The sequence below is a fragment of the Myxocyprinus asiaticus genome, chromosome 14 (assembly GCF_019703515.2).
Source record: "Myxocyprinus asiaticus isolate MX2 ecotype Aquarium Trade chromosome 14, UBuf_Myxa_2, whole genome shotgun sequence".
In the NCBI taxonomy this organism is placed as follows: Eukaryota; Metazoa; Chordata; class Actinopteri; order Cypriniformes; family Catostomidae; genus Myxocyprinus; species Myxocyprinus asiaticus.
The window spans coordinates 15,838,092-15,863,313 of record NC_059357.1 but is presented as its reverse complement, the minus strand read 5'-3'; the positions used below and the strand labels follow the sequence as shown (position 1 = coordinate 15,863,313).

General features: G+C 38.6%; 3 protein-coding genes across 6 annotated transcripts in view; 1 reads left to right on the top strand and 2 right to left on the bottom strand.

Moving 5' to 3' along the window:
• The window catches only part of LOC127451460 (arf-GAP with dual PH domain-containing protein 2-like), a 33,169-nt gene extending 30,959 nt beyond the window's left edge, over positions 1 to 2,210 (bottom strand). Inside the window, exons 1-2 of one of the 2 annotated variants that reach the window (XM_051716194.1) lie at positions 1,015 to 2,210; positions 128 to 258 (exon numbers count right to left, since the gene is read on the bottom strand). In XM_051716194.1, the coding sequence (XP_051572154.1) occupies positions 128 to 258; positions 1,015 to 1,102 (219 nt within the window). In that variant the 5' untranslated portion in view covers positions 1,103 to 2,210. The remainder of the gene's footprint in view (positions 1 to 127; positions 259 to 1,014) is intronic. The other variant, XM_051716193.1, reaches the window with a different exon arrangement.
• A 65-nt stretch (positions 2,211 to 2,275) lies between these two features.
• On the bottom strand, positions 2,276 to 19,936 carry atad5a (ATPase family AAA domain containing 5a). 2 transcript variants are annotated; one of them, XM_051716192.1, is made up of 24 exons: positions 19,814 to 19,848; positions 19,614 to 19,688; positions 19,276 to 19,352; positions 15,782 to 17,505; positions 15,617 to 15,695; positions 15,359 to 15,514; positions 15,094 to 15,235; positions 12,523 to 12,601; positions 12,223 to 12,404; positions 11,979 to 12,127; positions 11,440 to 11,590; positions 10,920 to 11,282; positions 10,643 to 10,739; positions 9,999 to 10,078; positions 9,753 to 9,892; positions 9,390 to 9,561; positions 9,152 to 9,307; positions 8,764 to 8,991; positions 8,623 to 8,687; positions 8,337 to 8,517; positions 8,113 to 8,240; positions 5,949 to 6,817; positions 5,629 to 5,787; positions 2,276 to 2,898 (listed from the first exon to the last, which is right to left on the bottom strand). In XM_051716192.1, exons 3-24 carry the CDS (start codon positions 19,324 to 19,326, stop codon positions 2,820 to 2,822), a joined length of 5,430 nt encoding a protein of 1,809 aa, XP_051572152.1. In that variant the 5' UTR covers positions 19,327 to 19,352; positions 19,614 to 19,688; positions 19,814 to 19,848; the 3' UTR covers positions 2,276 to 2,819. The 2 variants fall into 2 exon arrangements, with proteins under 2 accessions (XP_051572152.1, XP_051572151.1); XM_051716191.1 differs by having other exon boundaries at positions 19,614 to 19,936.
• A 612-nt stretch (positions 19,937 to 20,548) lies between these two features.
• Positions 20,549 to 24,935, top strand: LOC127451455 (serine/threonine-protein phosphatase 4 catalytic subunit B-like). Of its 2 annotated transcripts, XM_051716183.1 has the most exons (9): positions 20,549 to 20,646; positions 22,051 to 22,332; positions 22,505 to 22,556; positions 22,643 to 22,693; positions 22,872 to 22,973; positions 23,628 to 23,801; positions 23,941 to 24,067; positions 24,198 to 24,387; positions 24,516 to 24,935. In XM_051716183.1, exons 2-9 carry the CDS (start codon positions 22,223 to 22,225, stop codon positions 24,643 to 24,645), a joined length of 936 nt encoding a protein of 311 aa, XP_051572143.1. In that variant the 5' UTR covers positions 20,549 to 20,646; positions 22,051 to 22,222; the 3' UTR covers positions 24,646 to 24,935. The 2 variants fall into 2 exon arrangements, with proteins under 2 accessions (XP_051572143.1, XP_051572144.1); XM_051716184.1 differs by lacking the exon at positions 23,628 to 23,801.
• Positions 24,936 to 25,222: the final 287 nt, after the last annotated feature.

The following is a 25,222-nucleotide window of genomic DNA, read 5'->3' as shown; positions in this document are numbered from 1 at the left end:
TTCTGTGATGTAAAACCATGCAAAAAATAACGACGTTTTGTCATCAAAATACAATACAATTTAATGTTGGTGAAATAATGTGTCAAATAATGTTCACAGCAGGTATTTCCCAGGTCAGTCCCCATACCTGCACAACCTCGTCATCCCAGAAGTCTAGGCGTATGGATTTGATACGACTTACAGAAGGAAGATTGCGATGAGTTCCACAACAGTTCAGACACACAAATATTCCAAGTGTACATGAAGCCCAGTCTGGTTCTTCAAATGGTAATAAATGGAAAATAAATTAATCACTGACTAAAGATGAATGGACAAACATATCTGTCAAATGTATATTTTAAATAAATAAATATTAATAATAAAAAATATTCCATCATAATTTGAAACCAATCCTAAAGGGCTCAAATTAGAATCACTAAGGATAAAATAAAATCATAGTGGACAGTTCATTTTTTTTTTTTTTAGAATTTCAGTTTATCCAGTAGAATCTTTTTTGATTCTAAATTCATTTTAATTTAGATCTGGTGGATTGGATTTGGTTCCAAATGATGACAACAATTACTTAGCAATCCACGGAAAATTTACCATGGTTATATTTCACTTTAACACTAAATGTAGTCAATCATTTTGGCAGGAATAATTTATACTACATATTGAGTGAACACATTGTAGTTCTAGTTTCTAATTGTGTTCATAGCTATTGCTTTTCATAACATCAGAGCTTATTTAATATAAACCATAGTTACATCGATCTAAGCCATGTTTTTACCCTTGCCTTCTTATAAAAATACTTTAAACTGTAGAATAATCTTTAAGCAGTTTGATACAGTCAAACAGTGCGTCAGTTGAAAACTAACAGCAGGAGAAACACCAAATGCCACTCCATTTAATTTGTGACAACACAAATATAATTTCATCAGAATATTCACATTGTTTTTTTTTTTTTTTTTGCATTTGCCAATAGCAGACAAAGCACTATTCGCTTAGTGCCTGCGATGGTGTTACTGTACACACCTGGAGCTCCACAGTCAGCACAGCAACTATTCTCTGGCAGCTTCACCAACTCTAGAAGTTCCTTTTTGTTCTTTTCCCGATTTGCCATAAGCGAAATAATTTACATGTGTTTTTAAAATTAAGCCGTGTTCGTTGGTCTCTGGTTTTGACAGGTAGTTTATCACGGAGAGAGTCGTTCCGCCGATAGATTTCACACAGTGATCCTTGTGGTGGTCCTTTCACATCAGACTCGAAACTGACTGCGGTCCCAGCGGCTGGACTCAACAAGGTCTTCCGCAAGCATCCAAGTAGCCTACTAAAAAACACCCTTCATACTTCCTGGACAAACAAGCGAAACAATCTACATCTGCTTAGTTAAATAAACACAGCTACTGGCATTAATCTACAATGAGTACGAGAGTATTTAGGCAACGATGACAGTGCATTCTGCAGACAGTGACAATATGTGAATAATGAAAGGACAGGAGGGGCCGTTCAAAACGAACTCGTTATTGCGCTATAAAAGCTTGACGTTACACAAAGCATAAATATGAGCCCATGTCTCGAGATGCGCTTTTAAAACTTGTTCTTTTTTTTTTTTACTGAGGGAGAAAGGAAAAAAAAAAGTCTAGAGCACGTTTACATAGAAAACAATGGATAAGATCGCAGACTGACAAACTCATTCGGTGGGAACGGCCCTTAACACAAATCCATTAGATTGCCCTACCTTTGATTATCAAAGGAATATTCCGGGTTCAGTACAAGTTCATTGTACAGTACTAAGTTCATTCCACAGCATTTGTTGCATATTGATTACCACAATTATGATGTCTTGCCCCTCCTTTTCTTTACATAAATAAAAATCTGTGTTCCAGTGAGGGAATGGAGCCAATCCCTAAACATTAAAATACTGTTATAAAAGTATAGCCACAAGATGTAAACTATGTGTGTTAACATGATTTTAGTGTGATAAAACGTACCAACCTTTTCCGTGTAAATCTTCACATTTCTGCCTTTAAACCCTCAAAAAATCCCATTCACTTCCATTGTAAGTGACCCCACTGTAACCTTTTTTTTTTTTTTTTGGTAATAAAGATGCCACAAATGCTGTTGATTGAGCTTAACTTGCACTGAACCCGGAATATCCCTTTAAGGTGGTAACAACTGCTATAATTTAAATCATGCCAGACAAGAATCTGCCCAGTAAGCCAGTAATTTCAGTCACTTATTCTTCCAAAATGTCAACTTTCATAAATCACATCAAGATCAACAATCATTGGCTTTTTACTGGTAATTTTTTTTTAAATAACAATAAAAAAACAACAGGTATACATTTGTTGTCTTGGATTCAAGTGGATTAAAACTTCTAGATCGTTTCACTGTGGAAGTGAACACAGGACATTCATGACGTATGTTTCATGAAAAATAAAAAAAACATCTAACGCCCGAGTTCCATGCCTTGACCACATAAATGATTAAATAAACCGGGCAACCAGGTAAAATCATATTTGTACACAAGTTCTTATAGCACCATCACATTTACAGAGTTCTTGTAATTTACATACAATTCTAATGAAGAAAAAAAAACTTGTTTGCTTGCAAATAGCAAATCCAAATTTATTACTTGATAAAACATTTAGAAAATACTGATACATACTGATCTTCATAATGCGCAAACGCTAATTTAAAACATCAATACAAATAAGTCCTGTACACAAGACAACATAAACCACACTCCTTATCCGAGTATATATATATATATATATATATTACTGTACAAATGCATATTTACCAGCAGCACTTAAGTGGCTGCCTAAAGATGTTATTTATGGGAACTCTGAAGCTAGAAACTCCACTGTGCTTTTGGGGAGAGTGAAGTGTATGCCATCCAAATAGTGCAGGAATCTGAAAAGGAAAAAACAGGACACTGAAGTTCCACATTTAACATAAAATTATCATTAAGTAGGTTTTTAGCACTACAAGTCAAGTCAGTGTGATAACATGGCAGAATGGTGAGCATTGACATGTCCACAGCACAAATGCTGGCTAAATGCTGCTTTGAAAGAGTATAACAGACATATGTGTGGATAAGAATATTTATAATAGGAACAAAACACCACTTAGTCATTTATGACCTCATGCTCTATTTAAGCTTTGCAAAACGCACATCCTGTTCCTCCATTGCATTTTGTTTATCATGCTGTGTGTGCACCACAACCAAGTTTAAAATTCACACTTTCTTGAAAGCTCATCAAATAATAAGCATCAGGATGAAAACAGATTCAGCATTAAACATCCTGCATTTTATTTATTGCATGGCATAAGAACACATACTTTTGGCTAATTTTAGAGATGCACGTTGGGAAAACAAAGCTGTGGTTAGCATCATGAGCCATCAATAAAGTGGTTTAAACTTTATGAACCACATAGTGGTGTTGACAGTTTTGTTTGAACTCTTTTGCATGCTGTAAATGCTGTGAGTAATAACTATTGAAATCCACCCACTGTGCAAAGGGTGTATCCCTTTTCACTATTCAACATCTGTGTGGCATCTGAATAACTGGAAGTGAACTCACTTGTACAGAGTCTAACAAAGGGTAGACTATAGATATTTCTAGAGCGGGGGCCTCTGTTCATAAACATGGGTGTGTTGTCTAAGAGGTGTTAGGGTGCAGGTCCCCAGTGGTTATGAGACATAGTGTAGTTTTAACCACTGTGATAAATATAAGCAAGTTTAAATTCACAGATTGAAAATTGAAACTGAAACTTTGCAGGTCTAAAAAAAAACTGAATCAGGGTGGTCAAAGGAGTGCCCCTGGCTAGTGACCATTTCATGTTACTTTTGTAAAGATAGGAAACATATAAGCATGATTCATTGACTTAAACATCTGTTTTAACAAGCAACAAAACAGATACTTGAGTTTATAAGCACGTTGCCTTGTGTCATAGGTTGATGGATGCACACCTATTTGTATAAGCAGTTAATGTTATAAATGAAAAATTTAGGTTTGTTATAGTGCTTTATGTACACCAAAAACTGTTGTATTGAATTCAAAAGTGAATATACTTTGTATAATGAAGGTATACGGTAGGGTGACAATGGTCAGTTTTTAAAATGAAAATGTATTTATTTCAGTGGTGAGAAACCAGCTTTATGCCTATTCATTTTAGATGCAGGTGTGGCTTGTTCTTTACGGGTTATGAAAATTAGCAAATTCCCTGATGCCAAAAATAGCTGGGAAAAAAAAACAAACGGAGGTGTGTATTTTTTTAAATAAAATAATATTCCCAAATTGACACATGGTCTTTTTCTGTAATTTATAGAATCATGTAGCATAAAAAAAATCTGAATATGAATTCCTGACTTCTCGTTAGCGCCCCACCTAGTGGACAAATCTGGAATGAGATTCCTATTGAGAAACAGACCTCTGCCACAATAAAGCAGTAATAATTCTAATTAAAAAAATTATAGGTAAATAGGTTTAAAGGAATAGTTCACCCAAAGATGAAAATTCTCTCATCATTTACTCACCCTAATGCCATCCCAGATGTGTATGACTTTCGTTCTTCTGCAGAACACAAAGATTTTTAGAAGAATATATTAGCTCTGTTGGTCCATACAATGCAAGTGAATTCAAAAAGCAGATGAAGTCAACATAAAAGTAATCCACACGACTCCAGTGGTTTAATCTATCTCTTCAGAAGCGATCCAGTTGGTTTTGGGCAAAAACAGACCAAAATATAGCTCCTTTTTTTTTTTTTTACTGTACATCTTGTCATTGCTGTCCCTAGGCATGATTATGATTTCAAGCTCGATTACACTTCTTAGTACATGACACATGCGCAGAGCGCTAGATGGCACTATAGGAAGTGTAATCGAGCTTGAAATCATGATCACCAAGGAGACAGCTTTCAAGATGTACAGTAAAAAAAAACAAAGGAGTTACATTTTGGTCTGTTCTCACCCAAAACCAACTGGACCACTTCAAAAGAGATTGATTAAACCACTGGAGTCTTAAGGATTACTTTTATGCTGACTTTATCTCCTCTTTGGAGCTTTTGGAGTTCTGGTCACCATTCACTTGCATTGTATGGACCTACAGAGCTGAAATATTTAAAAAGAAAGAAAGTCATACACATCTGGGATGGCATGAGGGTGAGTAAATGATGAGAGAATTTAAATTGTTGGGTGAACTATCCCTTTAAATGCCTTTTGATTTTATATGCAGGTTTGGCTTGTTCTTAAGTTATGAATATTAGCAAGTTCCCTAATGCCAAAAAACTGCTGGGAAAAACCTTAAACTGAGGTGTGTTCAATAAAATAATATTCCCAAATTGATACATGGTTTTTCGCTGTAATTTACAGATGCATGTAGCATAAAAATTCTGAACAAATTCCTGACTTCTAGTTAGCGCCCCACCTAGTGGACAAATCAGGAATGAGATTCCTATTGAGAAACGGATATCTGCCATAATAAAGCAGTAATAAACCTAATTTAAAAAATGAAATGTAAATAGTTTAAATGTATCATTCTGCATTCATTAATGTCACAGAAAATGTATGAGCATTAACATAACATTCTAATAAGCACTTAATATGTTAATAAATCTGTACTTTGGATAGCTGATACTCACCTGCGTTTTATCTTTCCCTGCTCCTTCAGTCTCTCTGACCTACAGATGTTACGTAGAGAGGGGAGGTAGTCCAGAGCCACTGCTGCCCGGTTTCCCAGAGTTCCAGCCAACCTGCTGGAAAGCACTGACTTAATCACCTCGCTTCTCCTCTCCATCACCCTGTAAAACACGATAATACCTTCTCACCTTATAATATGCCTTGCATCAACGGTCTTACAGGATATTATGAAGTCAATGTAATGCATATCCAAGTAAGACTGGATTATATTTATTACAGTTTTCTATGAAAACAATAAGCTCCATAAAAGCTGAATTCTCACCTTGATTCACAGGGCATAGCTTGAGTGAGACTGAAACCTTGTCTGTGTGGAGCCACGGGGAGGGTGAGTTCCTCCTCTGCCTTTCTTCGTATGTCCTCCTCCAGTTCCTGAGCTTTTCCCCAGGCCTCAGTGATTGCTGCCCTGCACTTCCTAAAACTTAAATGCCCCAGTGCAGAGTGGATTTCCTCTGCACTGACCCCATTTACCTGGCTGTCCCACTGTAACCGAAGTTCATCGGTCATCCCACTCTTGACTTCTGCACCAGTCCAGACAAAGTCGTGTGGTCTGCAGGAACCCTCAGTCTGTGAGGGCTGGTAGTGCATTGATGAGTCCAGGAAGGAAATATGGTCCATATACTCTGCTAAACTGCTCAAGCACTGCAACACTGGCACACTCTTCTTTTTATCGGCTTCAGTTAACACAGCGCACCTCAGTTTTAGGGGTGCAGCTTGAGATACATCAGACTCCTTCACAGGCTGATCTGCTAGTTCTGCATTAGTTCTTTGAACAGGAGCATTGTCGGGCTTGGGCAGTGAGAGGAACTCATCCTCTGACTCGGAGTCAGACTGGAAAACATTTTTATTGGCCATGATGAGCTTCTTCTTCCCCCTCATTATGGAAGACACTTTAAGAGGACTTCCATCATCAGAGGTCTCGTTCAAAACTTTTAAACTTACAGCCTGAGATACTTGCTCAGGTTGGGGTGGAGGGTTTGGTGGTGCTTGTGATTTGAGGGTTGACAGCGATAACAGTTGAGTGGGCAGAGGGAGTAGACTCTCCATATTGGAGTAGAGAAGATCTACTCCCCTTCTCTGGACCTCTGAGAGAAGATCCCAGCACCTCATGCTCTCTAGTACTGAAGACTCATGCTAAGAAATGGGAATCATTTGAAATGCTTGAAATGAAATTATATTACCTTTTAATGTACAAATGCCTCCAATAAGATAAAAAAATTTCCTGAGATTTTAAGGCCATTACTCTCAATGGAAAGACTGATGTCATCATCCTAGCTGTTTTTACACAAACACTCACAGAGCAAAATCTAGCTGATGATGTATTTTAGAGTAGAGCAAAAATAGAAGAATTTCTATTCACTATATAAGTACATTTTCACAACTTTTAAGAATTTACCTCACTACTCCAGACCTGGACAAATAACGCATTTAAAATTCCATGATAATTCCGTGGAAACTCTAATGGCATTTTCACACCTGGCTCATTTGGAGAATTTGTTTCAGAAACTGGTGCATTTTCTCCCTTAGTTCGGTTCATTTAGGTATATATATGAACACGGCAATCGCATTCGGATCCACTCCAAAACAACAGGCCCGACTGTAAACGAACCCTGGAGCAGTTCGGTTGTGGTGAGAATGCAATCGGACCCAACGGACCAATGAACCAAACAATATCCCTATAAAAACCATGATCATACCTGATTGGTCTTTAGAGAAGACATCTGTGGGCCAGCACGTCACTGTAATTCATAATCAAAATGTGGATATAGACTTTTGGCAACTATATTAGACATCATTGCTCATTTAATATAGGAGTTGTTTTATAATTCCATGTGATCACTTCTCTCTGTCAGATAAAAAGATATGTTATATAAACATTATGTGGCTTCACTCTGCTGTGTGTGTGTGTGTGTGTGTGAGAGAGAGAGTCAGAAGTGACCGTGAGAACAGGCACTTTACAATGCAGAAATAATGAAAAAACAACTAATGACGAATAAAAATGACATAAATTTTACAGCTCGTATCATCCACGTGCCGGATAATGTGTTTCTGCAGCGCAACCTCTGCCTGGAACACGCAGTCTGTATCATGCGGTGACATTTTGCATAAGCGTGACAAACAATACTCGAAAATTTGTAACGGTTGACAAATCTTTACAGGTATTTAATTTTAATCAGTATATCAATGGATATGTTAACCTTGGAACAGCGTGCAAATATTGCGACCAATAAGGGGACAGTTTGCTCACACGCGAGTTTTATTGAAACAGTTTTGGTCGTTTTGAAATGTTGTCTTGTGAAAGCAAACCAAACCAAGAAAATGCAACAATGTAACAACTTTAGCCCTTGTTTCAGAACAAATCAAACAAGCTACAGGTCTGAAAATGCTCTGACATTTTTGCTATTTTTTAGGGATGAAAAACCACTCACCTTCAGTAGAGAATCAGCAATGTTTTCTGTTTGCACATTCAGGATCCCCAGCAAACTCTCTGTGCAAGCAGTGTGGCAGGGTGGTAAACTATACTCAGCTTTGACGAATTTAACCTCACTTTTGAGCTCTATGGGGTAAAACGAAGTGTTTCTCATTACACATATTTACATATGATGGCATACAGCTTTTAGCATCTCTTTTCTGAATCGGTAAAATATGTTACCTGAGGAATGTAGAGGCCTTTGCACCTGCTGTCCACCACCACTGCAGGCCCAGAACTGCAGGTGCAGGAGGCTCTGACGAATATCACATCTGTTCCATTCCAGCAGTGAGGACACATCTTTAACGTCTGTCCTCATGTTTTCAGCCAGACACAGTAGCTGTAGGTAACTGGACACATCTGCCTGAAAGATCCCAAAGCTTTGACTACCACAGCTAGGAAGCACATAACAACATAGTGGATACATGGTCTTTGCAAAAGGAAAAAGAAAACAATTAAGTGTCCTTACCACTGAAGGAGCTTTAAAATGGATTTCCTCAAAGTACCCGTCAAATGTAGCAATGAAGGTAGGATCTGCAAGAAAAAGGTCCTATGATGACCAATTCATTCATTACAAACTCACATTTATGGACTTTCTAATTCCACTTACCACTAGTTGTAAGAATCACTGGTCTCTTGGTTGTGGTCATGAAGGTTTTTACTGCAGCCAGGAACCCAGTGTCATCATCAAATATGACGTCCACCTCCTCGAATAAGATGAGGGATGTTGCGGTTCTCTTGCCCTGATCTTCAGTAGAGATCCCTGCTGGTGTTTCACAGGGACACTCTTTGCTTTTGCTGTCAGTCTCCTTTGCTTTAGCAGACTTCTTTGGACAAGCTTTCAAAAAAGAAAGCAAGCAACAAAAATTGAGGAAGCTCGGCCACATTAACCTTTTAACAATTTCCAAAATAAGGCTGTCTGCAGGTTAAACTTAAAAATAACTTCAATATTCATGTTTGGTGATGATTCACTAAGATCAGTGGTTTTTCATTGTTACCAGGCTGTGCTTTCTTTTCTTGATTGCTTGCTTCTTTGACTGTAGCCCTTCCACCTGCTTTGAAGAAACTGGTCAGAGATGTAGGAGCCAAGCCTCCTCGCCTAGACGGAGCACTTCGAGGAGACTGAGGCGGCTTTCTGGGAGAGTTCACCTTTCCTGTGATAAGAGGAATATGTAATGAGAAATCATGATAGAGGAAATTGTTTTTAAAAGAATTAACAGTGGGATGTGCACATACTGGGAGAGGTGCCAGGCCTAGTATTGGAATTGGTGCTGCTATAATTGCTGAAGTAGGACGGTTTGTGGGCATTAACACCCTGAATGTCCACTTGGTGGGATTGAGTGGCTTCTTTCAGCTGGGATAAGATCTGACGACCACTTCTTTGTGAAGAAGAGTTCACTTCAAATACCTTGAGGGAGAAAACCAACAGGCTGGGTTGCAAAATTTCTCTTTCTAAAGAACACCAGACAGTGTTCAAAATGAGAATTTCAAGAGGCAACCCCTTATTTCAGAGATAACAAGACGAGTACATACAAGACATACAGTGTACATTTTATAAACATGCTAAAATATGGATCTGAATTGACAAATGAACCAGACCTTGAAGCCCAGTTCCTGAGCACAGGCATACACTGCAGCAGTTTTGCCCACCCCAGTAGGTCCAGTGATAAGCAGTGTGTTACACAGAAGATCTTCCATCTCCTCCAGTCCCACACCACCATCACCTATGAGCCAAGAGTCTGCATAGATATACAGATAAGACAATTAGGACTTAAGAGTTGTGAATATGCCAGACAGAACAGCAGGTACTGTGTACTTGAGCCTCTGTGTGCAAGTTTTAAATACCATTACTCTCCTCTTGCTTCTTTTCCTGCTGTTTCCTTTTCTCCTCCCGATCAGCTCTGAGTTTCCACTCTTTCAGCCAGCTAAAAGTAATCAAACATTATCAATTGACACATGTCAGTTAGGAAATAGGATGATTCCTAGGGCTGTCACGATTATGAAATTTGGCTGACAATTAATTGTCAAACAAATAGTTATGATGATTAATTGTTTGTTTTAGGGCTTTCGTAATTATGACGATTAACTGTCATACAAATATCAAACTTTTGTCAGAGGTGTATGTGTGCTTCATAAACCTTAAGAAGAAATGTATTGATATTTAACTTTTACATGATTTTTTAAGGCTTTAAAAACATGAATCACAGCACTTCAATCCTGATTCAGCAGCAGTTAATCTTCACAAACTCTTCATGGCGCGGAGACGTACAATTAAATGAGACACAAACACGCCATTCATTCCCTTATTTGGACGGTAAAATGTGATTGAAATTTAAAGTGCACAATAAATCGCGGTTATCTCAAATAACGGAGGTTAGATCAAATAACCGCGATCAGATGATTATTTAATAATCGCGACAGGCCTAATGATTCAAAATCTTGGATTACACTTTCCAGGTTAATAATGAAATTCAATTAAAAGGGAAGACCTGTGTAGCCTCCGAACAGATTCCAAATTTCCAATTAAATCATCGGAGTGCTGTGGCTGATATTTCTCTGACCAAAGCACATCCTCTTTCACTCCATCTACAAGAGAGAGAATAAACAACAATATTAAAACCATCAAACAGTTAAGTAAATTTAAGAAACACATGCAAGCCCTTCCATTAAAGTTGTCTTTGATAGGAAGACAACTATTCACACTTTACATAGATTAACTATTGTAAATAAAACTGCCTCTTAACATTGTTTCATTTCATTTCTCACCTTCTGTGCCTGTAGCTCCTGGGACAGGGGAAACCAATGTAATGGGAGAATCACTCTGGTTCCCCACAGGTGAGGTCACCTCTGCAGGTTTGGGCTCTTCTTTCTGCTTTTGTCTCTTTGATCGACCTCTTCGACTTCGGCCAAAAGGCTTAATTTCAGTGACACCCTGTGCTACCAGACCCCCTGACTTCCCTGATGGTGGACTTCCTTCAATCAATATGACCTCCCCTTCTATGTGACTGGACTTTGTTTTTTTCCCCACTTTGCCGGTTCCTTCCCCTTCATCCACACGCTTCCGTTTCCTTCCGATGCCTGACTCTGATGATCCAGCAGGGCAGAATGTTTTAGACTCACCTTCAGGTTCTATGTAGAACACAATAAATACAGTAAAAAAAAAAAAAAAATTTTTTTAAAAACACAACAACAAAAAAAAAGAAAATCCTTTTGACTTACAGTATGTTCATCTCTTGAGGCTGTGAACAAATGTTCAATGATGTAATTCATTGTATTTTATAGTCACCTGAGGCAGAGGCCTGAAGGATGTAGTCTTCGTGTCTCTTAACGAAAAGTGTGAAGAATCTTTGGTGAGGGAAAGATGGATTTGAGCTTCTGATCTCCTCCAAAAGATGCTGTCTGACAGGCTCAGAAATCTCTTTCCGACAGCAAGAAACCTTGACGTAAAAGAAAAGTTACCTTTCTTATGTAAAATGGATGGAGAATTTTATATCACTGTCACTCACACATAATAAATCAATGAAAAACTCACCTTTAAAAACACAGACTCAGTTCACCCAAAAATGAAACCTCTGTCAAAAGGAGATGTTAGCATCAGTCACCATTCACTTTCCTTTAATGGAAAAAAGATGCAATGAAAGTAAATGGTGACTGAGGGTAACATTTTGCCAGAGATCTCCTTTTGTGTTCAGTGGAAGAAAGAAAAGCATACAGGTTTCAAACAACATGAGGGAGACTATATAATGACAGAAGTTTCATTTTTGGGTGAACGCTCTCTTTATGTTTACTAAATGTCAACAAAATAAATAAATAAAAACTACCAACCCGCTGGGAAAATGTTCTCTTAGTAGGAACTGTAGTAAAACCCAAAGACCTCTCCAAAATCATCAGTGGTACAGATGGTAAATTATAGGACTCCTTTACACAAATTAGGAAGGGATTTAAAGGCCACTGGAGCTTCCAGATTGAACAATCTGACAAAGAAAAGGAGAGAAATTAGCACACTCATTCCCCCAAGGACACATAAACATGGTCCTCCAAAAAGAAAACGAATGATATGCTAACTTACCTGAAGCCCTTTGTTGGATATGCACCACTGTCTGGAATGAAGCACAAGCTTGACTGTAAGCCTCTCGGCTAGCCGCTGTCTTTGCGATCTGTTTTTTAAATGTCTCTGGAAGGCCACTCTTTAGAAACTCTCTCTTTGCTCTGAACTGTTCATCACTTTGAGAGTTCTCTGATGCCTCTTGACTAAAAAGGGACAGTTTGAGGTCAAGGCATTTGTTAGAATTTTTACAATACATAGTGAAAATCAGAGAATTAAAGAGATCATGTTTGTTCAATTATTTTGAAATTAATAGTGGAAAACCTGCTGTCGTCAAAGATGGAGATGACACCTGATGGTCTCTGTGCTTTTTTCTCAACAAATAGAGGAGCCAGTTTAGAAGCTGAAAAAGTAAATAGAAATCTAATTTTTTTTTTTCAAACCTTCCAAAAAAAGGGGAAAAAGCAGATGTTGAATTCATTTTCTTCAAGCTGAAATGTATAATTTCTCACTAGCAACACCATATGGAATAAAAAAAAAAAATTTAAAAAATTAAAAACAAACATTGTTTTCTGATGCACATACCACACAAAATTGCAAAAAGCTTTCTTGCACCACTCAGCGCAAATCTTATTGGCTGGTTTGATGGAACTTCCATGAGTAGAAGCACACAGGACTTTTCATCAGTCCACCTGGAAACAGAATCGTGTTCACAAGGATCCCGGTTGATACAATGAGCGCTTTTGAGGACGAAATAATCACCGGATTTGTTTGAGTTTGCCAGGTTAGTCCTCAAAAATTTAGAGGGCGTTTCCTGTCTAACTGGGTGGTTCTTGGCCATTTGAAGCTACTATTTACACTATATTGCCAAAAGTATTCGCTCACCCATCCAAATAATTGAATTCAGGTGTTCCAATCACTTCCATGGCCACAGGTGTATAAAATGAAGCACCTAGGCATGCAGACTGCTTCTACAAACATTTGTGAAAGAATGGGCCGCTCTCAGGAGCTCAGTGAATTCCAGCGTGGTACTGTGATAGGATGCCACCTGTGCAACAAGTCCAGTCATGAAATTTCCTCGCTACTAAATATTCCACAGTCAACTGTCAGTGGTATTATAACAAAGTGGAAGCGATCGGGAATGACAGCAACTCAGCCACGAAGTGGTAGGTCACATAAAATGACAGAGCAGGGTCAGAGGATGCTGAGGCGCATAGTGCACAGAGGTCGTCAACTTTCTGCAGAGTCAATCGCTACAGTCATGTGGCCTTCAGATTAGCTCAAGAACAGTGCGTAGAGAGCTTCATGGAATGGGTTTCCATGGCCGAGCAGCTGCATCCAAGCCATACATCACCAAGTGCAATGCAAAGCGTCGGATGCAGTGGTGTAAAGCACGCCGCCACTGGACTCTAGAGCAGTGGAGACGCGTTCTCTGGAGTGACGAATCACGCTTCTCCATCTGGCAATCTGATGGGCGAGTCTGGGTTTGGCGGTTGCCAGGAGAACGGTACTTGTCTGACTGCATTGTGCCAACTGTGAAGTTTGGTGGAGGGGGGATTATGGTGTGGGGTTGTTTTTTCAGGAGCTGGGCTTAGTTCCAGTGAAAGGAACTCTGAATGCTTCAGCATACCAAGAGATTTTGGACAATTCCATGCTCCCAACTTTGTGGGAACAGTTTGGGGATGGCCCCTTCCTGTTCCAACATGACTGCGCACCAGTGCACAAAGCAAGGTCCATAAAGACATGGATGAGAGAGTTTGGTGTGGAAGAACTTGACTGGCCTGCACAGAGACCTGACCTCAACCCGATAGAGCACCTTTGGGATGAATTAGAATGAAGACTGCGAGCCAGGCCTTCTCATCCAACATCAGTGTCTGACCTCACAAATGTGCTTCTGAAAGAATGGTCAAAAATTCCCATAAACACACTCCTAAACCTTGTGGAAAGCCTTCCCAGAAGAGCTGAAGCTGTTATAGCTGCAAAGGGTGGGCCGACATCATATTAAACCCCATGGATTAAGAATGGGATGTCACTTAAGTTCATATGCGTCTAAAGGCAGATGAGTGAATACTTTTGGCAATATAGTGTATCTCAGACCTTTGCCGTTTTAGTCAAAAGATCTGGTTGCGAGGGGCCTGGGTAGCTCAGCGAGTATTGACGCTGACTACCACCCCTGGAGTCGTGAGTTCAAATCCAGGGTGTGCTGAGTGACTCCAGCCAGGTCTCCTAAGCAACCAAATTGGCCCGGTTGCTAGGGAGGGTAGAGTCATATGGGGTAACCTCCTTGTGGTCATGATTAGTGGTTCTCGCTCAATGGGGCGCGTGGTAAGTTGTGCATGGATCGTGGATAATAGCATGAGCCTCCACATGCTGTGAGTCTCCGGTGTCATGCACAGCGAGCCACGTGATAAGATGCGTGGATTGATGGTCTCAGAAGTGGAGGCAACTGAGACTTGTACTCCACCACCCGAAATGAGGTGAGTAACCACACCACCACGAGGACCAAGTAAGCAGTGGGAATAGGGCATGCCAAATTGGGGAGAAAAGGGTATAATAATAATAATAATAATAATAATAATAATAATAAAAAAAGATCTGGTTGCGCGAGACTACCGTTGATCGAACAATCCGATAGTCCCGCCCCCAACTCACAGCATTGGTCGAGTCAATGTTTTTGTGTAGGGCTCAACGGGCCACTGAAAATATACAGGGGAATCTTTTAAAGTGCCACAGAGGCAGTATTTACAGTTTTCGAGAAAATGAACCTACGAATGGCTTTCTTAAAGTTGTCTCTGCATATTAAGCTGGGACAGGAGAAAGTATTTTAACGCCGAAAAATGTATACACGTCAGCTTTCATTTTTCATATTTTTTTTATTTTAGAGGAGTAATTTACCTGCAGGTGTCTTGGATTCTTTGTTTTGAGCTGTAACTTTCCCCAAAACCTCATTTAAACTGCGAAGCCTTTTCTGTTTTTTGCCACTTTCCTGTGAAGTGACTGGAGTGCTTTTACTCTGATCCAAAAACACTACTAATTCCTAAAGGGAAGGATCAACAAGAAATATACACAAATGAGAAAATAACTTCAGCAATTATTAGCAGCAGTTCTTGAAAAATGTAAAATTTACAGTGTACTTAGCAAAACGCATTCACTATCATACCTCATCCTCACAGTAATTAATGATGGATTCTTTGCTTCTTGAAGAGCGTCGTGGAGTTTCCTTCACCTTAGTAGTGTCCTTTTTACTTTGCTGAAGAGCTTTGGCTTTCTGCACCAGCTTTCTAGCTTGTTTTCTTTTTTTACATGCATTTAATTCCTAACAAAGAGATTTTTGTGTGTTATCATAAACCAGTAATATCTGCAAATTACATAAGAAATGATTCTCATCGCCACGAAAACATTCAGAAGTGTTAGTTACCTTTGTGGCAAGAGGACTTGATATTTCAAAATCTCCAGCTTTTGTGGCAGATGATGGAAGTACTCTGGTAATTCGCATCCTGGTAGATAATAAGTGGATTAAAAGATAATAAAACACAAGAAAATGATTAAAAGATTATGGAACGTTAAAAAAAGTTGATTTTACCTGATAGGGCTGCCTTTCGTGTCTGGTGGGCAGACCATTTCAGCTCTATAAATGCCCCTTTTCGGCCTGTGAACCTTTGGGGTGGAGGCCAAGGAGGGTGTGTTTTGGGTCACATCATCTTTTACCTTGTTCTCTTGCTTCCCTTTCTTCTGTGACGTGGCATCTGTTTCAAGCACAGTGGCTGACTGTCTACGTGAAAGCTCTCGGGTTGACCTCCTCAGCTCTCTTACAGTCTGTTTGCTGTCGTCATCATCATCAGCTGGGCTACTTTTTTTGTCAACCCCCATTTCCGTAGGAAGTTCCTCGGGTTTCTGAGTTGGAACTAGTGCATCTTCGGCTGTCTTTGCTTTTCCCTTCTTCCCAGGCTTCCTAACTTGCTTTTCCCCCCCACCAGTACTGCTTTTCTGTTCTTTATTCTGCTCAGAGCTGGTCACTTCTGGTTTGTTTTCCATAGATTGTTCAACATCTTCCTTGTCTACTGCCTCAGGAACTTGCTCTTCAACCTGGTTCTGCTTGCTCTGACCCTTGTTGGTTTTGCTTTTCAATCCATCAAGGCTAGGCTGCTTGAAGGCATTCATAAACTGCTTTCTTTCTGCCTCTATGCTTTTAGGCATGGGGCTGGACTCCACCACATCAAGTTCCAAATCTTCCTCCAGAAGAACAACATTAGATTTCCTTTTGTGGTCAGGGAATATGTCTGGTTTAACTTCTGGTGTAGGAACAGACAAAGTCTTGTCCTCTTTTATTTTACTTTTTCTATTTCTACTAAAAATAGATGCAACTTTCAACTCTTTGGAATCCTTGACTGACTCATGATCAGGAGAAATGGGATGCACCTCTGCTTGGATCGTGAGAGTTCGGGGCGACACCTGCACAAGACCAATAGCAGAGTCTCTCTGATCATTACAGGTGTTGCCTTCACTTACAGTGTCAGGAACAATGCTGTCAGACTTGGGAATGGCATTACCTAAATCTTGATCTTGGCTATGATTCTGCAGGAAGTCTTCAAATGATATTTTGATGGTGCTGCTACTCTGCGTGGGTGACTTATCTGCACTGCTCTCTATTTTAGTTTCACAAATTGGCTGCTCAGACTTTTGAGCATCACTGGCACACCACCTAGTCTCTTCACAACTACCTTTTGCTTTTCTATTTCTCCTAACAGCAGATTTCTTGCTCTTACTCTTGTCCTCCACAGGATCATTTGGTGCAGAACTTTCCACAGAATTCTTAACCTTCATGGCATTTGGATCAGGCTCTGTGGCTTTTTTCCTCCCACCAGATTCCTTATCTGAAGAGACATCATGACTAGTTTGAGTCAGAAGGTCAGAAGTATCACTACCACTGGTAGAGGAGATGGCTCTTTCCTTCACAGCTGATTCACTGGGGCTCTCGATCAAGACAACATCATCTGTGGCCTCTTGTGCATCCTCCTGTTTGTACTTCTTGTTTTCCTTGGGCTTTCTTATCCGCTTCTGACCCTGTGCCCTTACAGATTTGCTTAGAATTTCAGGGCTTCTAACTTGCTCTGAAGATTGTGGGGAGTTCTCTTTAGTTACTGGAGAGCTTTTTATTTCTTGTGCAGGCAAGGCCCTCTTAAAGTAGTCCATAATGTTGTTTGACCGTGGTGGGGAGAATGGTTTTTCCACTTGCTTAGGCATAAAGTAATTAGTAATAGTCCTGACAGGTGGTGGATCTGCATCCTTCCTCAATTTCTTGCAAGGCTAGAGGCACAGAAATTTAAGGCTAAAGGTATAGTTCACCCAAAAATGAAAATTTGCTGATAAATTACTCACCCTCAGGCCATCCAGTTTCTTTCTTCATCAAAACAGAGTTTAAGATTTTTAGGATTTCATTTCAGGCCTCCTCCTTTAAACAATGCAAGTGAATGTCCTCCATTTTTTTGAACATTTGTAGTTAAAAAGTATATAAGTATTGTTTTGTTTCTAAAAATAATCAATCATTTGGGTTCAGAAGAACTTTATTTGTCGACTGGAGTCGTGTGGATTATTTTGATGCACCCTAAATATGCATTTTGGACCATCAAAAAAATGGAGTACATTCACTTGCATTGTTTAAAGGAGGCCTGAAATGAAATCCTAAAAATCTTAAATTCTGTTTTGATGAAGAAAAACTCAGATATCTCTTGGATGGCCTGAGGGTGAGTAAATTATCAGCAAATTCTCATTTTTGTGTGAACTATTTCTTTAAGGGAATATTCACTCTAAAATGAAATCAGTGTCATCATTTACTAACCCTCATGCCATCCCAGATGTGTATGACTTTCTTCTGCTTTTTAGAAGAATATATCAGCTATGTTGGTCCATACAAAGCAAATGAATGGTGACCAGAACTCCAAAAAGGAGATAAAGTCAGCATAAAATGCTGGTTTAATCAATGTATTCTAAAGCGATCCAGTGGGTTTTGGGTGAAAACAGACCAACGTAAAACTCCTTTTTCGTGTGCATCTTCATATCTGCAGTCTCCTCAGTGATCGGGATTTCAAGCTTGATTACACTTCCTATAGCGCCATCTAGTGCTCTGGGCATGCGTCAAGTGGTAGGAAGTCTAATCAAGCTTGAAATCATGATCGCCAAGGAGACTGCTGTCAAGATGTACGGAGAAATGTTTTTTTATATTTATTTATATAGTTACACTACCAGTCAAAATTTTTGAAACCCTCATTCTTTATATAATTTTTATTTCTTCACATTTTAGAACAATAGTAAAGTCATCAAAACTATGGAATAACATAAATGGAACTATAGGAATTATGTTGTGACTAAACAAAATCCAAAATAAATCAAAACTGTTATATTTTAGCATCTTCAAAGTAGTCACCCTGTGCCTAGAATTTGCAGACATGTACTCTTGACATTTTCTGAACCAACTTCTTGAGGTATCACCCTGGGATGCTTTTTAAACAGTATTGAAGGAGTTCCCATCTATGTTGGGCACTTATTGGCTGCTTTTCTTTATTATTTGGTCCAAGTCATCAATTTCAAAAATTTTAGTTTTATAATGAAATAAATTAATATGGTGGCACAATTATATTTTTGTCTACAAAACCAATTTCAAACATTTAAGCATACACCTTTTCAAGATTTTTAAGATCATAAGAAACATTTCAGTCAAGTGTTTCAAAACTTTTGACCAGTAGGGTATATTTGGTCTTTTCTCACCCAAAACCATCTGGATCACTTCAGAAGACATTGATTAAACCACTGGAGTCTTATGGATTACTTTTATGCTGACTGTATCAACTTTGTGGAGCTTTTGGAGTTCTTGTCACAATTCACTTGCATTGTATGGACCTATAGAGCTGAATTATTCTACTAAAAATCTTTGTGTTCTGCAGAAGAAAGGCATACACATCTGGGATAGCATGAGTAAATATTGAGATAATGTTAATCAATCTCTTTAACATTCTGCTTAACATCTTTTTTTATTCAACAGAAGAAAGTCATACAGAACAAGATCATAATAACACATACCTGACCCTCAAAATCCTCCATGACAGCTGCCATAGCAACAGCCCCAGCCATTGTTGATTTACCTCCAAACTAAAAACCTGTATGCATTCAGCAGTTCAAAACAAAAATATTTTAAACAATATAAAAACAGATACATAAACATTTCTTCAAGATGACAATTTTTACGTTTTACAGCATGAGTTTGAATAAGGCTAAATTCCATTTACAGTATGAATAAACTCTATAAAAACACATAATCTGTCAATCAGTTATACTACTGTACCCGAACTACTAGACATTAGAAAGTTAACCTGTCAATTATGTTTATTTCGATAAAGCACAAACATGCAGACACTCACCGGTTCTTTTCCTTCCTTTAGGGATACGTTGATACATACTCCAAAATTACAGTTGGAAAAGGCATAAAAAGCTATCTGAATACAACAATGAATTTCAGTAAAAACAAAGCCTTTCTAGCTACACATTTCCCAAACAACGACACAAATGCCAAAAACTGGCTAAAAATAAACATAACAAGTGTTATTAAACATTAACAAACCCGTCTTTCGTGACAATGTATGAAAATCAATAGTGCTTTTGAAGCTACCAGTTAGAGCCCATATTATATAATAATGTAGCATTTAGACAGTGTGGTTGAATTGTTTTCGACAAATGGCGCCAAATATCACGGATGTCTTTCACCGCGCCGGCTGCGCCAATCACAGCTCGTGTCGTCATACATTCAGAAACAGGAAAATCGCGTTTTCAAACGACATTAGATTTCAAAATAATAACATTCATTTTGGTGGAGGATTGACACAAAAATAAACCGTAAATTAAATTAACTAAACGTACATGTAAAAAATAAATAAATATATAATAATAATAATAATTTTTAAAAAAAAACAACTCCCCTAACATTTAATGACCTTACAAATAATATATATATATATATATATATATATATATATATATATATATATATATATATATATATATATATATATATATATAAATTTGTCAACACAAATTTCAAATATCCCAATTATATAAACCGTGAAGCATACGTTTGCCACTGCCAAAAATATATGTTGTTCATTAATGACACTTACACTATAGTTTAATATTCTTAATATATCCTAACAGATCAAAGTTCTTCCTGTGAATTTTTTTTAATTTTTTTTATTTCGAATGAAATCCTTTTTGCTCTCATTAATAAAGACAATAAATGTGTCATTGTGTAGAACAGGTGATCAAAACCTTTATTTTGAAGACAGATCATAACATTTGTTATGGGCTTTTGATGTGCGTTCACTCTCACAAACGCCACTTTTTCAAATTAAAATGTGCAAAAGAAACTGATGCTTAAAATATTCTCATCCAAAGCCCAAGGTATTTTAAATGCGTTTACAAATACATTTCAACATGTAAAATGCAATCTTGATTTTAGACGTACTCTCATTAGAAAACTCAAGCAAACACTGCGTTGTTTAACTAGCATTCGCGCTAACCGCGTTGGCTGTACACTTTTTTTTTTTTTTTTTTTTTGGTGCTAATTTTTGCAATTAATTTCGTTTGTAGATCAAGTGAAAGCTGAATTGTTCGTGCTGTAGTTGCATTAAAGATCATTTTAAATTGCTTTAATGTATTTAAAATGTACAGAAGGTAATATTGCTGGGTTTCCATCCAAAATGTTTTGCATTTTTTTTAAGCGCATTTCTAAATATTCGATTTAAGAAAATACTAATTGTTGCGCTTTTCCATCCTCTGCATAATGCGCATTATCATGAGGGAGCCGCCTCGTCCTGATGGAGCAGCTGAATGACCTCTCCCTGCTTTGGGGACAGTTTTATTTTCAAGATTAGAGCAAGTATCTCATTTTATTAAGTGCATCCACGAGACACCGCAGAATAAGTGTAATATCTGATATAATGTGGGATGAAATAGCTGCGATGCCCACACACCGCCAGTCTCCAAATACCTGGGAGCGCTCGCTTTCAAAACTGTTCTGGCGGATTGTGAGGACCCACTTTATCGACCTGCTGTGGGTCAAACACTTCCGAATCACAAGAGCTATGTTCAAGGAATTCTGTGCCAAGTCGGACCTTTCGGTGGGCTAGTCACACCAAGCTATCGCACACTCATAACACATGCACGAATGGTCAAAGCACGTCATCATTTTGCGAATAAACCATTTCCATCACCTTAATGCGAAACTCTAGAAACTCCACCTCCACCTAGAGCATGAAATTTTAAGCGAATTTCAAAATGCGCATAAAAGTAGTTGGATGGAAACCCGCCTTATGTGACCTCGTTAGCAAGCCTAATATGTTACAGGTTTCCATCCAACTATTTTTATGCCATTTTGAAAATTTGCATAAAAAATCCTGAATGGAAATGCTTAATATGCTAATAAACTTTCTAAATTCAGCTTAAAATTGAATGTGCTAGGAGGAGGTGGATTTTCTAGAGTTTCGCATTAGGTAAAATGCGCATTAAGGTGATGGAAAAGGTTTATTCGCAAAACGATGACGTGTTTAAAACCCAGCAATTGTAGATTCTAGGTTAAATTCGTCGTACGTTAAGCATAATGTGTGTGTGTGTGTGTGTATATATATATATATATATATATATATATATATATATATATATATATATATATATATATATATAATGCTCAACATAACACTAAACCATTTTGAAAAAGTGCTCTATTTGCATTATTTAGGACCACTTTTTTTAAAGTTATTTTTCAAGCATGATTGTTTGATGTTTATTTTTCTCTTCATTTTGCAGTCTTTTCTCATCTCTGAACATCTCAGGATCATCTCGGTGTGTGTAAGGATGTGCACAACTTTATAGTCTTGTGTATGGTCTCTGTGAGACTATCAGAGGGCTCGAGAGGGAGTGAGAGAGTTTTTTTTATAATCAGCCTCACATTGAGGAGTGTTTCTTTGAGAGTATATGCATGTGTGTCAACATGGGGGATGTCATTGACTTGGACAGACAGATCGAGCAACTCAGACGCTGTGATCTTATCAAGGAAAATGAAGTCAAGGCGCTATGTGCCAAAGCAAGGTAATACTACCGATAACACCTGACACTTGGTAGAAACCAGTTATCTCATCCCATGCATGCTTTATTCGTTTTGCACATTTTTACAGAAAAGCTATGCACAACCCACATTTAAATGAGTCAATGTTGATTTTAAAAATGAATTGTGGATGTCTTTGTCTGTCTGACATGATAGGGAGATCCTGGTAGAAGAGAGTAATGTCCAGAGGGTCGATTCCCCAGTTACGGTGAGTATTTTTATAAAGTTTTTTTTTGCCATGTCTAAGCATTATGTCATTGTGAAACCCATTTCTTTTGTTTTCTTCATTTTCAGGTCTGTGGTGATATACATGGGCAGTTTTATGATCTAAAGGAGCTATTCAGGGTAGGTACCATCAGGTACTACTGAATTGGAAATGCAGACATGATTTACCATAGATACACTTTTTTACATTGACATTTGTACACCGGGCACATGTATGGACCTAAATAGATTGTAACATTTTAAAATCCATATCATTGTACTATCCTTTGATTCTGATCATCATCTTCTGTGTCTGCAGGTGGGGGGTGAAGTTCCAGAGACAAACTACCTCTTCATGGGAGACTTTGTGGACCGAGGGTTTTACAGTGTGGAGACGTTTCTATTGCTGCTAGCATTGAAGGTGCACTTTGACTTGCAAAGCTTGCACAGATATTTAAAACCAGACAATTTTAAACACCCCAAATATGAAGTCAATAGCCGTGTTTCCACTATCGGGCCAAATGAGTGCTTGCCAGAGCCAGCTGTGTTCCCACTGTCACTTCCGGGGCTTCATCATGGCTCCTCAGGGCCAACGGCCAAGCACCTTTGGCCCCCCGACTACCCTTGTGCCAAATAAAGCCAACTGGGGGTTGAGGTGGGGTCAGTGTCAAAGGTAGAGTTTTGCTGAGTAATGGTCCAACAAGCAAACACCAAAATAAGCAAACAAATGGCAGCTTCAGTCTCCACCATGTTCATTTCGAGGGTTAGCTTAGCTTGAGTTTCCCTCTTGCTTGTGAAATGGTGTGTGGCGTTGGCACCAGGGCAGTATATTAATAAGGGCAGGTTTTATGTCAACACTGCATGGCTATTGGCCCGATGGTTGGAATGCAGATCGATTTTCATCTCGAGGTCTGAGGCTTTTGTTCCCTGCTGACCAGTTGATAGCCCTGGATTGCACTGGCCTGATAGTGGAAACGCAGCTAATGAGAACGCTAATCTTGTAATAGCTGCATTAAGCCTGTTCCATACCTCGTAGTCAGCACTTATTCTCATTACTTTATATTTATGACTTCAGGTTCGATACCCTGACCGGATTACACTGATCAGAGGGAATCATGAGTCACGGCAGATCACTCAAGTTTATGGTTTTTATGACGAATGTCTTAGAAAATATGGCTCTGTGACAGTCTGGAGATACTGCACAGAAATTTTTGACTACCTGTCCCTCTCGGCCATTGTTGATGGCAAGGTGTGTCCTCTTATATTTTTAGTAGCCACTTTCTGTACTTTCAAACTAGTATATACATTTTTGTTTTTTTCTATTGTACTTGGCATAAACAGTCCATTGACAGTAAACCTAATCTTTTTCCCCAATTCTTTGCCCCCAGATATTCTGTGTGCATGGTGGCCTTTCTCCATCCATTCAAACTTTAGACCAGATCAGAACCATTGATAGAAAACAGGAAGTTCCTCACGATGGACCTATGTGTGACCTTTTATGGTCTGACCCAGAGGGTGAGACATAGTGCCTTCCATGCCCATTCTTTAAATCCAAATGTTTGGACTATAAAGTGACATAAAGGTCTTCAAAATATGCTGTATTTGCAAACCTAATATTCGTTTTGCTTTTTTGTATTGTCTCCAGACACCACAGGGTGGGGTGTGAGTCCAAGGGGAGCTGGATATCTGTTTGGTAGTGATGTGGTAGCTCAGTTTAATGCTGCCAATGATATCAGCATGATCTGTAGAGCTCATCAATTAGTTATGGAGGGCTATAAGTGGCATTTCAATGAGACAGTGTTGACGGTGTGGTCTGCTCCCAACTACTGTTATAGGTGTGTTTCTTTTGCCTGCCATACTTTAGTCCCATACATTTTGTACATAAGAATGATTGGAGTACATTATGCAGACTTGTCTCCTCAGGAATTGTCCTCCTTACACTTGTATTATTTTTTTTCTTTAGGTGTGGTAATGTGGCAGCCATTTTGGAACTTGATGAGCATCTCCAGAAGGAGTTTATAATATTTGAAGCTGCTCCTCAGGAAACCAGAGGCCTCCTTTCTAAGAAACCTGTGGCTGACTACTTCCTTTGACCTTTCAGTCTGGGAGAAGCATCGGAAATGCCTGTATAGACTTTTTTAAATAAATACTTTTTTCCCCTGGCCAACTTTTATTCTGCACAAAATTCAGTACTTCTGTGAATGGAGCAGTTGCAGCATTTACTGTCCGTTCCTCATTAGCTTTCCACATTCCTTCCTCTTCCCCCCAGAATATTGTAAAATGATGTGCAAGTATTTAAACCTGTTTTGAATATTCCTTATTGTGTGGTAGTTTTGTATTTTCAAACTCAGTGATATTTTTACCAACAAAAACAATAAAATGAGTGGGTTTATTTAGTTGCATGTGAACATCTGCACAAAAAAGGGAATTTCCATGAAAATGTAATTACAGTTGTTGTAATGTTGTTGGGGTTTTTTTTTTAAAGCTGGTTAAAAAAAATCTACCTATATATGTGATTGGGTAATAACCGTTCACGTTCAAAGCATCTTCATCCTTGAGGAAAATATTACATTTTCATGCCTGAATTCAGTGTAGTGTACCAGTGCTGGATCTAGGGGGTCCAGCACTGGACCCCCCCCCCCAAGCGCAAGTGAAGCAAAGGGTCTAATT

Excerpts from the sequence above, each read along its gene's own strand:
- atad5a (XM_051716191.1), bottom strand. The coding sequence starts at position 19,326 with ATGGCTGGGGCTGTTGCTATGGCAGCTGTCATGGAGGATTTTGAGGGT. Across the intron at positions 8,518-8,622 it reads ATTTTAAAGCTCCTTCAGTG|GCAGATGTGTCCAGTTACCT; the intron begins GTAAGGACACTT and ends GGGATCTTTCAG. Across the intron at positions 2,899-5,628 it reads CAGGGAAAGATAAAACGCAG|ATTCCTGCACTATTTGGATG; the intron begins GTGAGTATCAGC and ends TTTCCTTTTCAG.
- LOC127451455 (XM_051716183.1), top strand. The coding sequence starts at position 22,223 with ATGTGTGTCAACATGGGGGATGTCATTGACTTGGACAGACAGATCGAG. Across the intron at positions 22,694-22,871 it reads ATCTAAAGGAGCTATTCAGG|GTGGGGGGTGAAGTTCCAGA; the intron begins GTAGGTACCATC and ends CTGTGTCTGCAG. Across the intron at positions 23,802-23,940 it reads CGGCCATTGTTGATGGCAAG|ATATTCTGTGTGCATGGTGG; the intron begins GTGTGTCCTCTT and ends CTTTGCCCCCAG.